The 14435-nt window shown below is 37.7% G+C and overlaps 1 protein-coding gene across 3 annotated transcripts in view; it reads left to right on the top strand.

Moving 5' to 3' along the window:
• MYO5A (myosin VA) overlaps positions 1-14435 on the top strand; it is a 221617-nt gene that overhangs the window by 94654 nt on the left and 112528 nt on the right. For all 3 annotated transcript variants that reach the window (XM_025389828.1, XM_025389830.1, XM_025389829.1), the window contains exons 5-7: positions 5790-5946; positions 11632-11775; positions 13971-14052. In XM_025389828.1, coding sequence (XP_025245613.1) covers positions 5790-5946; positions 11632-11775; positions 13971-14052 — 383 coding nt within the window. The remainder of the gene's footprint in view (positions 1-5789; positions 5947-11631; positions 11776-13970; positions 14053-14435) is intronic.

Genomic DNA, 14435 nt, shown 5'->3' with positions numbered 1-14435 from the left:
GGTCTAGTTTTACATGTATAGGTTTCTGTGGTATGCATTTGTTATCTTTATATTTGATGAGAACTAATGCATAAACATTTTTCTTTTTAGTTGAGGGGAGACCATTGTAGGTAGCTGTGTAACAAAGCAGAAGCAGCATTACATAGATTTTCTCCTGGAAATCAAGAGATGTGGGGTGTAACAACCCAGCTCTACTCTATGCCAGTCATCAGCCTTGGACAAACCATCTAACCTCTTGGTGTTACTCTGTCCTCCAAAGAGGAAAACATGTCTCTCCTGCTTACTTTGGAGGTGAAAATTATATTAGGTGATACACACAGAAGCCCTTCGAAAAATACTAACTTCTATTCAAATATGATCTGTTCTTATCATTATAGTTGTCATCATTATGGGGTCTTATGTCTACATTTCTCTTTTCATTGACTTGAGCCTCTCATCTGGTTTTATTATTTCTGAATTTATTTATTACCAGGCCCTTCCTTAGAGTGGCCCCTTCCATCATTTGGTTATGTGGTCTCAGGGTGCGCCACTGTGCAGAGGTTCACTGGCCAAGTGCACACTATTACAGATGATAAAATCTCTTCTGTTTCAGCTGAGACTCAGCTGCCCTGTGATGCTAAGTATCCTGTTTATGCAAATAGACTTCAAGTAATACATGGTACCTCATAAGGATGATTTTATATATGTTATATAAAGGTGGGTTAACTTAAATTAATAAATAGCTACCATATTTAGAGGTCTACTATGTACGAAACATGGTGCAAGGCATGTAATCCTCATTACATCCCTGGAGCAGATCACCACTGCTTTACAGGTGAGGAAAGTAACTTGTCCAGGCCATATGCTAATAAATGGTATCTGAGAGCTGAAATTTGAATCCAGCTTTGAGACTCTGAAGCCTTTCTTCTTTGTCATTTAGTTTTCTTACTTTCAACTACCTGGCCCTATTCTAACAGGTCTGTTCCCTCACATTAAGATGGCATAGTTCTATTTCTGCATCTTTTGTTTAGCATAGAATATCTTGCTCCATGCTTTTTTATCTGTCTAATTTATATTTATACTTCATTATTCCACTCAGGTTTTACTTTCAGATGACCCCAGCTCACAGTAAATGATTTCTCTTTAGAGTTCTCCATTTTTATGAGTACTTTAGTCTGTTTTATACTGGTATATCAGAATACCAGACTGGGTAATTTATAGTGAACAGCAGTTTGTTTGGCTCATTGTTCTGGATGCAGGAAAGAGCAAGGTTGATGGGCTACATCTAGTTGAGGGCCTTCTTACTGCGTCATCTTATGGTGGAAGGTGGAAGGGTAAGACAGCATGTAAGACAGAGACAGGAAGGGGGCCAAGCTCATTCTTTCATCAGGATGCCATTGCTGCAATCACTAACCCACTTCCATTATGACTGCATAAATCCATACATGAGGGCAGAGCCCTCATGACCTAGTCACCCCTTTTTTTTTTTTTTTAAAATACAGGGTCTCACTGTGTCACCCAGGCAAGGGTGTAGTAGCACAGTCTTGATTCACTGCAGCCTCAACCTCCGAGGCTCAAGTGATCCTCCCACCTCAGCCTCCCAAGTAGTTAGGACTACAGGCATGTGCAATGATGCCCAGCTAATTTTTTCTTTTTTGTAGAGATGGAATCTCACTATGTTGCCCAGGCTGGTCTCAAATTCCTAGGTTCTAGTGATCCTCCTGCCTCAGCTTCGCAAAGTGCTGGGATTACAGGCATGAGCCACCATGCCTGGCCTAGTGACATTTTAAAGTCTCACCTCTCAACACTGTTGCGTTGAGGATTTAGTTTGCAACATACGAACTTTGGGGAACACATTCAAACCATAACATTAAACTACTACTTTGGGACTTACTGACTATTTTCTGCCCCAGAAGGTTACAGTAGGAATAAAATACAGTACATATTAGAGCACTAGAGTGTGTAAAATTTATAAACAAATATAATTGGCTATTTCTGCTGTAGCATCTTTATATAGTGTATAGGCTGTGTACTGATGGAATAGAAAACTCAGGTTGATTTGAGGGGATCTGATAGCCATGTGACAAGCTTCTCACCAGGAACTGAGTGACCTCAGCAAGTATCTCTAGGGAACACTTGTTTTCATTTCCTGAGGAGTCTGTCTGCCTCTCTATAGCATAGCATTCAACAGTGCCAGCAACCTTTTTCATAGTAAATAGTTATGCTTCAAAAATAAAATTAATATTATAATTGTAAACTCATTGTCTAGTATTAACTTTAGGGTTTAAGCATTTTCTTTTTGAGACTAATTAAAAGTAGAAATCAGAGAGACACAGAGAGCAGAGCAGCTTGATTTTGATGAGTGATAATATAGAAAAACTTAGCATCTCTCTAACAAGAGAGAGATTAAAGTCTCAGTGAAGCCACATCTTTAAGACACCACGGTAAAAACACAGTTTTGAAAGAAAGCATTTTATTACACTAACTTAATATTTTTTCTTTTTAACAAGGGATCAAATAAAGGGAGAAACAGATTGGTTGCCTGCAAAAATGTAAAGCTGTAGATTTTGTTTCACATGGCCATGTTTGTTTATAAGCTAAAAATTTAGACCTAGGTGCAGATGCATGTACACTTCATCATGGTACATGACAACACTCAATGGGTGGTTATCAGAGAGTTAACATCAACATAGGTGGAGATATTAAATTGTGTTCTGCATTACTCAGGTCTGAGGCACGCATTACTTAATTTCCGTGTTAATGCCATAGATGTAACTGAAAGTATGTTTATTAATTTTACAGAGGACAAGTTGATGATCTTGGAAGATATGAATAGTGTTTGGTGTGACCATGATAAACTAGAGAGATTACATATTTTAAAGGATAAAATTCAAAAGGAAAATCTATAAAATAATATATGTCATATAAAATGAAAACTATAAGGAGAGACCCAACAGACCAAATAGATATAAGGTCACTGATGACCATAAGAGGAAAATAAAGTCTAACAGACACCCTCTCCAACCCTGCCTCTCTCTCTCTCTCTCTTTCGTTTTCTTTCTCTCTTTCTCTCTCTCTCTCTTGCTCATCCTTGAATAATTGTTTCCTGGGGTTTCAAGTGCTTCTACATAATTTAACTTCCATTTCCTTATTCTCACAGAACCTGGTTTTCTCCTAATGATCATGTGAGTCAATTCTGGTAGTACCCTCTCTATTCTGGTATTACCTTCTCTGGAAATGCTTTCCTGACATCTCTCCTCACATCTCCTACTGGTTCCATACTCTTCCTTTCTACTTTCATAGTATCTTAGATAGACCTTTTTTATAGCAGTTACTTCCAACTGCATTTTAACTGTGTCCTTTCTAGTCTCTCTCAATTGACTATGACCCTAGAGTCGTTTATTTCCATAAAATGATTAGCACATTGTGGCTGCTCATTATGTGTTTGTTAAATGAATGAATGAAGCTGTATTTTTAAGTGAGGGCTTTTAGTTCACATTAGAGCTTCTGGAAACAGGTCAGAAGAGCTCACCTCCACTACAAAGCAGCCAGTACCCAGCCTATTTAGGATCATTGTGGAGGCCCTTGAAAGGACTGGCCAAGCTAGAAATCATAAATCTGTCATTACTTCATTTTCCAGATAAACTGAGTGATCTGTTCTTTCCAAACTTCTGATTCGGAGCCTTCATTTATGCTATCCCCTTTGCCTGGAATGTACCCTTCCTGCCTTCTGTAGTCCTTGTTTGCTTTCTCTTACTCATTTTTGTAGACTTTGTACAGCTGTCATCTCTAGGGAACCTTCCCTGATAACCTGTTCTTCCTCTTACTGCCCCATCATGTGTATTACAATCTTGAATTACTGGCCTGTCTTTCCTATTAGATGACTGTCTTAGTCCAGTTTCTGCTGCTATAACAGAATACCACAGACTGGGTGATTCCTAAAGAGCAGAAGTTTACTTAACTCACTGTTCTGGAGGCTGAAAAGTCCAAGAGCACAGTGCTGGCATCTGGTGAAGGTCATTCAGTAGTAGGAGGGCACATGAGCATTTGAGGCAGAGAGAAAATTAGCTTAAACTCATCCTTTTATCAGGAGCCCACTCCCATAATAACTAGCTCACTCCTACATTCATGCCATTAATCCATTCCTGAGGGCAGGAGCCTCATGACCTAATCAGCTCTTGAAGGCCCCACTTCCCAATTTCATCATGTTGGCAATGAAATTTCAACATGAATTTTGGAGAGAACATTCAAACCACAACATGCATCAACCACATGAGGATACAATCATGACCTTACTTAACTTACAGTTGAATGAAGCCAAGCCAGCAAATGGACTATTTCTTCTCTAGTGATGAGGATACTTTAGTAGGAACTGGAATTTGTAGAAGACACCATTTTGCGGATTGTTAGCTGGTAGATAATTTAAAATATTTTAAATGGTTTTGTAACTTTAATTAAATAGTATAAATTTAAATTTCTTTTCTGTGGCTCCAGAGAGTATCTCCTGAAGTGGTTGACAACAGTACTGTAAGACATTGAAGTAATTCTTTAGTAACGAAATAATATGTTTGAGATTTGTACGCGTAAGAATTCAGAGGCCCTCTATTGCAGATTCATCCTTAGTTGTGATGCTCTCTAATTTAATGCTTGATATCTTCTTCTTCTCTGTTACTTTTTAATTTATAAGTAGATATTATTTTTAGGAAATATCATTCTTTTTATTTTTTTTGAGACAGAGTTTCGCTCTTTTTGCCCAGACTGGAGTGCAATGGCACGATCTTGGCTCACCACGACCTCCGCCTCCCGGGTTCAAGTGATTCTCCTGCCTCAGCCTCCCAAATAGCTGGGATTACAGGCATGCGCCAGCACCCTGGCTAATTTTGTATTTTTAGTAGAGACGGGGTTTCTCCATGTTGGTCAGGCTGGTCTTGAACTCCCGACCTCAGGTGATCCACCTGCCTCGGCCTCCCAAAGTGCTGGGATTACAGGCGTGTGCCACCGCACCCGGCTAATGGAAATATCATTCTTATGTTCCTTTCCACATTGTTGCATGTATGAACCAGCAAAAACTCACTGTGCCTTATCACAAAGAACAGAGAAGAAATAATGTTAATCACATTCCCAAGTGGGCAGTGGAACAGGAATTAAAAGAAATTAAAGAATATGTAAGCAGAAACTCAGTTGTATGTAAGAAAACCCAATTCCTCCTCAGAAAGAGAAAGAGCTGGAGTCCTTTAAAAATTAACTGCCTGTTTTTCTTTGGCTAGTGAGCCTTATCTCTCCTCCTTTCCCAGGCATTGTGAAGACCCTGTTTCTCTAGCTGTGCAGCTGCAAAGTCACTAGACAGATAAACCCAAGTCATAAAACATATTTTTTCTTGAAAAGTAAGAAATGATGTAATGTATGTCTCAATTAATTGAATAACTGTCTTTGTTTCTTGCTTCTGTAATATGCTTTCCCCTGCACAGATCTCCCCCCAACCCCATGAAATGTTTAAAAGGTAACTTAACTCTTTGTTCAGGGCTGTCCTTTGGATGTTAATCCGACTGGGCTAGTGCACCTAAATAATAAATATCCTCCTCAACCCCATGTGTCTCTCTGATTCCTTAAAAAAAAAAAAAAAATTCCTGAAACATTTCTGGTGGCTGGTATGGGGATTGAACCTGCAACCTTGGCGTTATCAGCACCAGTATTGACCAAAAAATCCATTAATTGGCCCCCTACTTCCCTAGAGACCATAGGTTCCCTTATCAATCCTGCTACAGGCAGCACTGGCAGTTCCTTTTTTTTTTTTTTTTTTTATTTTACAGAGATGAACGAAATCAGTCCATCATCGTAAGTGGAGAGTCTGGGGCAGGAAAAACAGTCTCAGCTAAGTATGCCATGCGATACTTTGCAACTGTGAGTGGTTCTGCCAGTGAGGCCAACGTGGAGGAAAAGGTCTTGGCCTCCAACCCCATCATGGAGGTAAGACAGCAGAGTCTTCGGCTTTCTTCCTATATTCTCTTGATAAGAAACATGCTCAAAAAACTGATTGATACAGCATGTCTCAAGAAAGCCCGGGGTCTCCCAGCCACTAAAATTAAGAAAATATTTTTCTACATGTTTATAAAAAAATCTAGGAAAAGTAAAAATTTGGTAAGATAGACGTTTTTAATAAAGCCCAGCTATAGCGGAATCTGCTTTAGTCTATAATCCTGAATTTTTGACCTACTAGTGAAATTGTTGCCCCTAAATACCAGGCAACAATTAAGTTTCCTTCTCCTCATTAACTGACTCATATCTATTGTTCCTTTCCTTGTGCCAGAAGTACAAGTTACTCATTTCCCCCAAGTCCTGAGTTCTTATTTATGCTCCTTCTAAAACATAAGATTTGTTATGCTCAAGTATGAATGAGTTTCATTATTCCTTTGCCCATATTTCATTTCTGTACTTAGTCCAACCTAAGTTGGCTTAAATTTTAATATAGCTAAAGTTTTAATTTTTTTTCCAGATTTGAACTGTAAACTTAAATATGATCTTTATAAGCTTTTTTGTTGTTGTTATTGTTCTGTCAAGAATGTAACACAGCTATAGGTTTGTAAAAGACATTCAGTAACTATAAGGTTTTGACAGGGGAAGAACTATGAAAGAATGTGCTTTCAAAATTCGAGTGCACCATATACAAAGTAGAAATGCCTGCGCCAATGAAAATGGAACTAATTGTGTGAGAATTTGAGTATTTTAGGGTTTGTAGAGTATTATTTATCTATTAATATGATTTTTGGAAAGTTATAGTTTTATATGAAGACTTATTAAATGGAGAAAAATTAATTTTGTTAAATGGAGAGAAATTAGTTTGGACATGCAGAAGCAAACTTTCCTTGTTAAAAATTCAAATCAGCATTTTTTTATTCCTGTCTTTTTCCTTTGTCAAGCCTTATTTGTCACCCAAACACAGATGGAGTTAAAATCGGCCTGGTGCACCTGTGGTACAAGTGGTTTTTGCAATAATCTATCTAGAGGTAATTGTGCTTGGTTTGCAGTGCTGCGTGTGACACTTCAGAACAGAATGCTGTGACCTCTTATCTGTAGGGCTGCCCTCTAGAGCAGCAGGACTTCTACTTTTTGGGATCGAAAAACAAGATATGATGGGGAAATTCAGAGGTTTCCTGGGCTGGATGTGCTATGGAAAAAAATACTGGGAATGCTTTCTGAAATAGGATGAACAGGAAGAAACAGATGCTTGCACCAAAAGAGAATAGTGAAAATGTTAAGCAGATGTTAAGATTTTGAAAGAATGTAAGCTACAGATACAGTGCTGGATGTCACTGGTGTTAATACTGGGGAAATAGAATCTGTGGAGCCAGTTTTTGGTTTGGGGTCAGCAAACAGTATGGCTTCTTTTCTTGCTGTTGTTGTTTTGACTGGTTTTGGTCATGACAGATTCTTGGTATTTGACAACAGTTCCAGCCATTTTAGTCCCTAGCACTGGAATATCCCAAAGTCTTGAATGTGATAGCATGAGGTAATCCCATTTCTTCTGGGCCTGGACCATATAATACTAGGATTTGAAGTTGTCTTTGAGGATAACTGAAGTCTAGAATGAACCTTCTAGAATTTTTCATGAGTAGAGTGAACTATTTTATTTAAAAAAAAAAAAAAAAACTTTATTGGTTTTTCTACAACACAGATTTGAATTGTATTAGTAGGAGTGATATTAAAAATTTGGAATAGCCACTGTCGTAGTCCATTTAGTGTTGCTGTAACTGTAGCCTCAGAATACCTGAGGCTGGGTAATTTATAAAGAAAAGAGATTTATTTAGCTCATGGTTCTGTGGGCTATACAGTAAGCATGGCTCTGGCATCTGCTAGGCTTCTGGTGAGGGCCAGCGTGCTGCATAACATGGCAGAGAATGTCACAGGGCAAGTGGACACACGCAAACAGGGGAAACCTGAGGGCCTCCTGACTTCATAACAACCCACTCCAGTGGAAATGAATCTAGTCCCGAGAGAACTAATCCAGTCTCACCAGAGGGAGAGCTCAGTGCAGGAGAACTTTACCAAGGCTTTCACTATAGATTTGCCCCCATGACCAAAACACCTCCCACTAGACCCCACCTCTCAGCACCTCCACATTGGGGATCAAATTTAAACATGAATTTTGGTGGGAACATGTTATATCCAAACCACAGCAGTCAAAGATAATACTTACAATACGCAATTATAAAGACTATGCCCTGCTTGCTGGGATGAACGTAAAAGATAAAGGGATCAGCTATGCTCACCTGCTACCTTCTCTGTTATTTAGTCTGTCTAAATAATTTGAAATTGTTCATCTATAAGAATTTGGATTAAGAAAAATTTGGTAAAGAGTTGAACTAATTTTCAATAACTACAAAAAAGGGCATCTCAGTTTGAAAGATGGAAATGTAATATGGAGCTGAAGATCAGTTACTGGAAGAAAACATAGGTAAAATACTGAGTATGTAGTCTGAAAAATTTGTAGCTTTAAATCATTTCAAGACTATGTCCCTATATCAGAGCCCTTTGCTGTGATGTCAGGAAAGATATATCTGCGTCTCCAGTGATCTGCTGAAACTCCTCATAGGATAATGAGCATCCTACACGGTTAACATTATAATCCAGTGTCTAAAGAGATATGCACATTATTCTTCAAAAAGGAAGCTCCTCATTCTCAACGTAGGCTTCTTTTGCAAACTGTGAATGATGTACAGATAATTACTCTATTTGCTCCATTTCATGATGTTTTCATTTTTTCCTGGAAATTTTCATCATAAGATGGGAATAGCACACTGAAACTTTTTTTTTTTTTTTTTTTTTAAAGAGACAGGGTCTTGCTCTGTCTCAGCCTGTCCCAGGCTGATCTCAAATGAATTCCTGGGCTCAAGCAATCCTCCTGCCTCAGCCTCCCAAAGTGCTGAGATTATGGGTGTGAGCCACTGTACCAGGCCTGGATCTTAATTTTTTTTTTTCTTTTTTGAGACAGAGTTTCATTCTTGTTGCCCAGGCTGCAGTGCAATGGCATGATCTCAGCTCGCTGCAACCTCCACCCGCTGGATTCAAGCTATTCTCCTGCCTCAGCCTCCTGAGTAGCTGGGATTACAGGCACATGCCACCACGCTCAGCTACTGTTGTATTTTTAATAGAGATGGGGTTTCACCATGTTGGTCAGGCTGGTCTCGAACTCCTGACCTCAGGTGATCCATCCGCCTTGGCCTCCCAAAGTGCTGGGATTACAGGCATGAACCACCGCACCTGGCCAATTGTTCCTTTTTAATTTCAATAACCATAATTGAAGATTTTCCTCTCCATTTAGCAAAGAAGTGGCTCATGCATCATTACATTAAAATAGTAAAACCAAGATTACCAAGATCATAAAATTTATTTTTTCCTTTAGTGGCTTCTTGCTAATTAAAGTGAAAATAGTATTAGGGAGTCTCTTGTGAATACAGTGCTTATGTGGCCGAGGCAACAATTGAGGGAGTGGACAAAAGGTACTGTTTGTGTATAGAAATTTCTTTCGCTATCAGGTTCAGGACTTAGAATAAAATAATTTTATTTTTTAAAAAGAATCCTAGAGCTCCACTATCCTAGTCAATTTACATTTGAGGATACTAATGGTCCTCAAAGAGATTAAATAATGGCAAGTTGATAATAGGGTCTGGTCTGATAGGTCTTCGGGCTTCTAATTCATTTGTTCTTTCCACCATTGTTTGTCTATGTTTAAATGCATTTTACTTGAAAACAAAAGGATCTGCTTCAACTCTAGTCAATCCCTGCCTCTTCTCACAATGTGGTGGTGTTTCGACAGGTGGGCCACTCTGACGCCCAGTCTGAGTAGATGGGGAGAGATGATATGTGGAAGGTGGGGTAAGAGTTGAGGAAGGAGGAGAAGCTGTGGCCCACCCTTCCTCCACTTGCTTAGTTACTGGCAGGAAAGTGCTTAGGCCCGTAACTAATATTTGCTGAGTGTTTATTGAGTAGCTGCTGCTACTTCTACCACATGTGACCTTTCGTTTGCTCTTTGGAAGAATATATTGTGTTGAGAGAAAAGTCTGCATTTATAATTAATCTCCTTTTCTAAATAAAATAGTGAGACAGTGTACAGACTGTTTTTTGCTGTGGTGTTTTGTAATATCAAGAGGGGTAACATCTGAGTAAATGAATAGATAAATTATCTCAGGCTACATTAGATCCTTCTGTAATTTTGCCAGGAAGATATTCTTATTCTTATTTTTCTAGAGAAGATTTTAAAATGTTAATATAAAATATAGCAGTGTCCTCACTGCCAAAACAAAATAGGATGATATCTATACTCTATTTCAGAAAGTGAAAATATGTTTTCTTTGATTGATCAAAGAATCTAATGTGCTGACTTGTATGGCTATGTTACTACTGTTTTCATTACTTACATTTGTATCACTCTTAAAACTACATTGTATTTTCACATCTTTCTCTCTGCTGTAGTTTCAATATACTAATCCTAACATAGGCTTTGTGAAGGTGAAAGAGATTAATCTTTTATGAAATTTGCTTATTAAACATTTAATATATGCATTATGTAAACACTTGCTTTTCTGACTACACCTTTTTTTTGCTTTGCCTTTAAAAAAAATTACAGAAGCGAGTTACCTAAATCAGAAAGACATATGGCATTAAAAATTTTAAGGTTATATAAAACATTTAGCAGTGAGTTATATTCTCTGCATTCTGTAGCAGATATTTTGTAAGCTAGATTTAACTGTCAAAATCCAGAGCCAAATGTTTCTTTTTCTGGTTCTGAAAATGGCCTTTAAATTGAGTGGGTAATACTAATACTCTGCTAATAAACAGTCTAACTGGACCTTTGTTGCCACAGGATAAGGTGATAGAAATATCAGGCTAAAGAGACCCTGAGCACCAGAGCAGCATTTCCAGGAAATGTTAATTGGTGTTAACCATTTTATTTATGTAAAGCAGGTGAAGTTTTTTGGAAAAATATAAAAACCTGAAACTTACCTAACAAAGCCCATGCCTTGGCAGCTGTCATTGTCATTTGTTCTCTTTGCTGGCGTGAACGTTCAGATAACCCAAAAGGTGTTATGAAAATATTCTAACCTCTGAGTTCAGGTCTGCTGTTTCTGAAAATCATTTTTGTGAGAATAACAAGACAAATAAGAACTATTAGTATATATCTGTGTGATTGTGCAGTGAGCAAAAGATATACCTGTGCCTGCAGTGGCAAAAGTGGTTCTGTTCTTAAAAGAATCAGTTTTGGCTGGGTGCAGTGGCTCACGCCTGTAATCCCAGCAGTTTGGGAGGCCGAGGTGGGTGGATCACAAGGTCAGGAGCCTGGCCAACATGGTGAAACCCCATCTCTACTGAAAATACAAAAATTAGCTGGGCGTGGTGGCATGTGCCTGTAATCCCAGAGGCTGAGGCAGGAGAATCGCTTGAACCTGGGAGGCGGAGGTTGCAGTGAGCCGAGATCGTGACACTGTACTCCAGCATGGTGACAGAGCAAGACTCTGTCTCAAAAAAAAAAAAAAAAAAAAAAATCAGTTTTAAGGACCTGTGTTCTACTCCATCTTTTCTCTCTCTGAGCAGATTCTGTAAATGTCATGTTGTTAATTACATGTCTAAAATCTTATTTTCTCTCTTGCTTTTTAGTCAATTGGAAATGCTAAAACAACCAGGAATGATAATAGCAGCCGTTTTGGGAAGTATATTGAGATTGGTTTTGATAAGAGATATCGAATCATTGGTGCCAATATGAGAACTTATCTTTTAGAGAAATCCAGAGTGGTATTCCAGGTAAGCCAGCCATGTTCACAAATGTACTTGTGTTAGATTGCTGTATAATTGTTGAGTCCATGCTTGCTGGTATGCATTTTATTTCTAGATAGTTTTGAGCATATTATGACAATATTACCTCCAACCACACTTGGACTGAAGCATGGAAAATGGTGCCTGTTAGAGGCAGGGGAGTACCACTTAAACGCTAATAGTCTTTGGGGCTGGTCACTTTTAGGTTTGGCTTTTCCCTACAGGTGCTTGCAGGAAAGCTTAGTTGAGAACAGGTGCTATTAGTTTAGTCTTGTCTCTCATATTTCCAAATGATAGGGAAGGTATTGTTCCATGCTTTCAATAAGTTACAGTTTGAACTTGGTTCAAGAAAAAAAATTATCTTGTCCTCTTTCCTTCCTTCTTCTCCTCTCTTAGAATATATTATTGTTCAGATAGAATAGTGAGGGTTAAAAAAATCTTCACAACCCAATTGTGAACTGCTATCAAAAAAAACAGTTGATGCATCTGTGTAGGGTTTACATTCACATGTAAGCTCTTGATCCCTTTTGATTGGAAAGTGGGAGATACTATATATTTACATCACTAACAGGCATACATTTATATATTTATAGGTATGGATTTATCACACACTCTCAGTATAGGGCTTCTGTAGACCTACTGCTTCCCTCATGCTGTGAGATTTAGGTTTCATTAACCTCAACTGCATGCCCACTGCATTGAGGTTCAAATGCCCCTGGCACTGCCATGTAACAGCATCCACAATTTCCATAGCCCAGGTCTGTCATAGGTTTGAAAGTGTCTGATAATTTGAGCAGTCTGAAGTTGCTCTGGCTTTGACTTTGGGGCTGTGCCTGGTTTGTCGCAACCTAAAATATAATACTTGATTTGTATAGTAAGGCAATACAAATGAAGTATTATATTTAATATCTAGGTACATACAGAACAGTGTTACTACACTGATGGCCATTTGTGTAGGTTTTTTTGAAAAGTGTCTACTTTGATAATCAGAAGAAAGAATGGGTGAAACAGAGGTAGATCTAAGAGAAGATTCAAATGTTAGAGTTCAAATAGTAGAGGTTTGATTGATAGGTAAGTGAGTAAGCGGGGAGGAAAGATGGTCCTTGGTCAGTATGAGACCAAAGGCTAGTAGTGCTTAATATAAAATGGTAAGGCCCAATCCTTATTGTCTTGTTTAGAGACACTGAACCATTTCTAGCAGTTTCCCAGTCTCCAGAGATATAGAATGTCAAGGATGTTTGGCTTGTCAAAATGAATCACACAATCAGAAGAGGCATACTTGTACTGTCCTTTATGTACAAAGAGGACCTAAGCATTTCTGCAGACTCACAGGCTTTTGTAGTTTCTGTGTGCTGAACCACCTGATCTCTTGTTTAATCATGCTTGTGGTCATTAGTATATTGGTAATTTGTTCAGTGGCTTCTGTCCCTATAATAGGTTTTCTTTTCCAGACATCAGCCCCCTGTGGGCATCAAACCTGACCCTGGCCTTATTAATAAGATTCATTAGCCAACTTAGTCTACTGTAAAAATCAAGGATATAGTGATAAACTATTAGGTGTATGAACAATATTATTGCAACTATATTTTTTAGATATATGTGTGGAAAAGACTCTCAGGAAATACTGAAAAATTATCTTAGAATTTATATGTGATTTATTTTCTATTTTATAAAAGTTATTGATTTAAAATGTATAAACTAAAATGATATAGAAGATGTACATTTGTGGCTTTCTTACAAACAACACAGTAGATGGTCCAGTCTACAGTATGGCAAGAATGGGATTATTCTTTTTTCAAAGCATTTGGAAGACTGTGAATCTAAGAGGTACCATTAGAAAATAGTATTGAGTATGGCAAAAAAAAAAAAAAAATGGTTTTAGTTTCCCCCCAAAAGCACTGATTATCTTATGATTGTAGACATATATCAAGCTGTTCACTAGTTCAGAAAGCATTACTATCCAATATTTTATGTTGAATTTGACCAACACACACATATTCATATATATGCATATAGACTATAAATCAGAAGATTTAATAATCAGAAATAAGTATTAGGAAATATTGGAGAGTATAATTTATTTAACCAACTGAGATAATTAAATATTAAAATCTTATTTTATGATAGAATTTTCTGAATTTTAGATTAAAATGCTGTAATTGAAAACTCTTCTTATTTCAAAGGCAGAAGAGGAGAGAAACTATCATATCTTCTATCAGCTTTGTGCCTCAGCAAAGTTACCTGAATTTAAAATGCTACGATTAGGTATGAATATGGCATTAAATTTATTGTTCTAGTATTGTTTTCTGTTAATTTCCAAGTTCCTAAATTTACTTGTTAAAAAGGAGCTTATCTCATGCTGAAATACTTATGGATAATATGATAAAAAGTCAGCAGTTGGCTTCAAAATAACCCATAGGGTAGAGAAGGAGTAAGTAGCTGTATAAATGGAACAGTATTGGCCTGGAGGTGATTTTAGATGGCTGTTTAAGATGAGTAATGAGTACCTAGGGGCTCATTATGTTAGTCTCTCTACTTTTGTATATGTTTGATATTTGCCTTGATTAAAAGAAAAAAAAAATTAAAGGAGTTGATTTGTTAGAGGCCAGTAGGGTTTCTTTTTTTTTTTTTTTTTTTTTTTTTTTTTT

Source organism: Theropithecus gelada, chromosome 7a (assembly GCF_003255815.1).
Source record: "Theropithecus gelada isolate Dixy chromosome 7a, Tgel_1.0, whole genome shotgun sequence".
In the NCBI taxonomy this organism is placed as follows: domain Eukaryota; kingdom Metazoa; phylum Chordata; class Mammalia; order Primates; family Cercopithecidae; genus Theropithecus; species Theropithecus gelada.
Note: the sequence above shows the minus strand (reverse complement) of the source record. Positions and strands in the feature narration are given on the sequence as shown.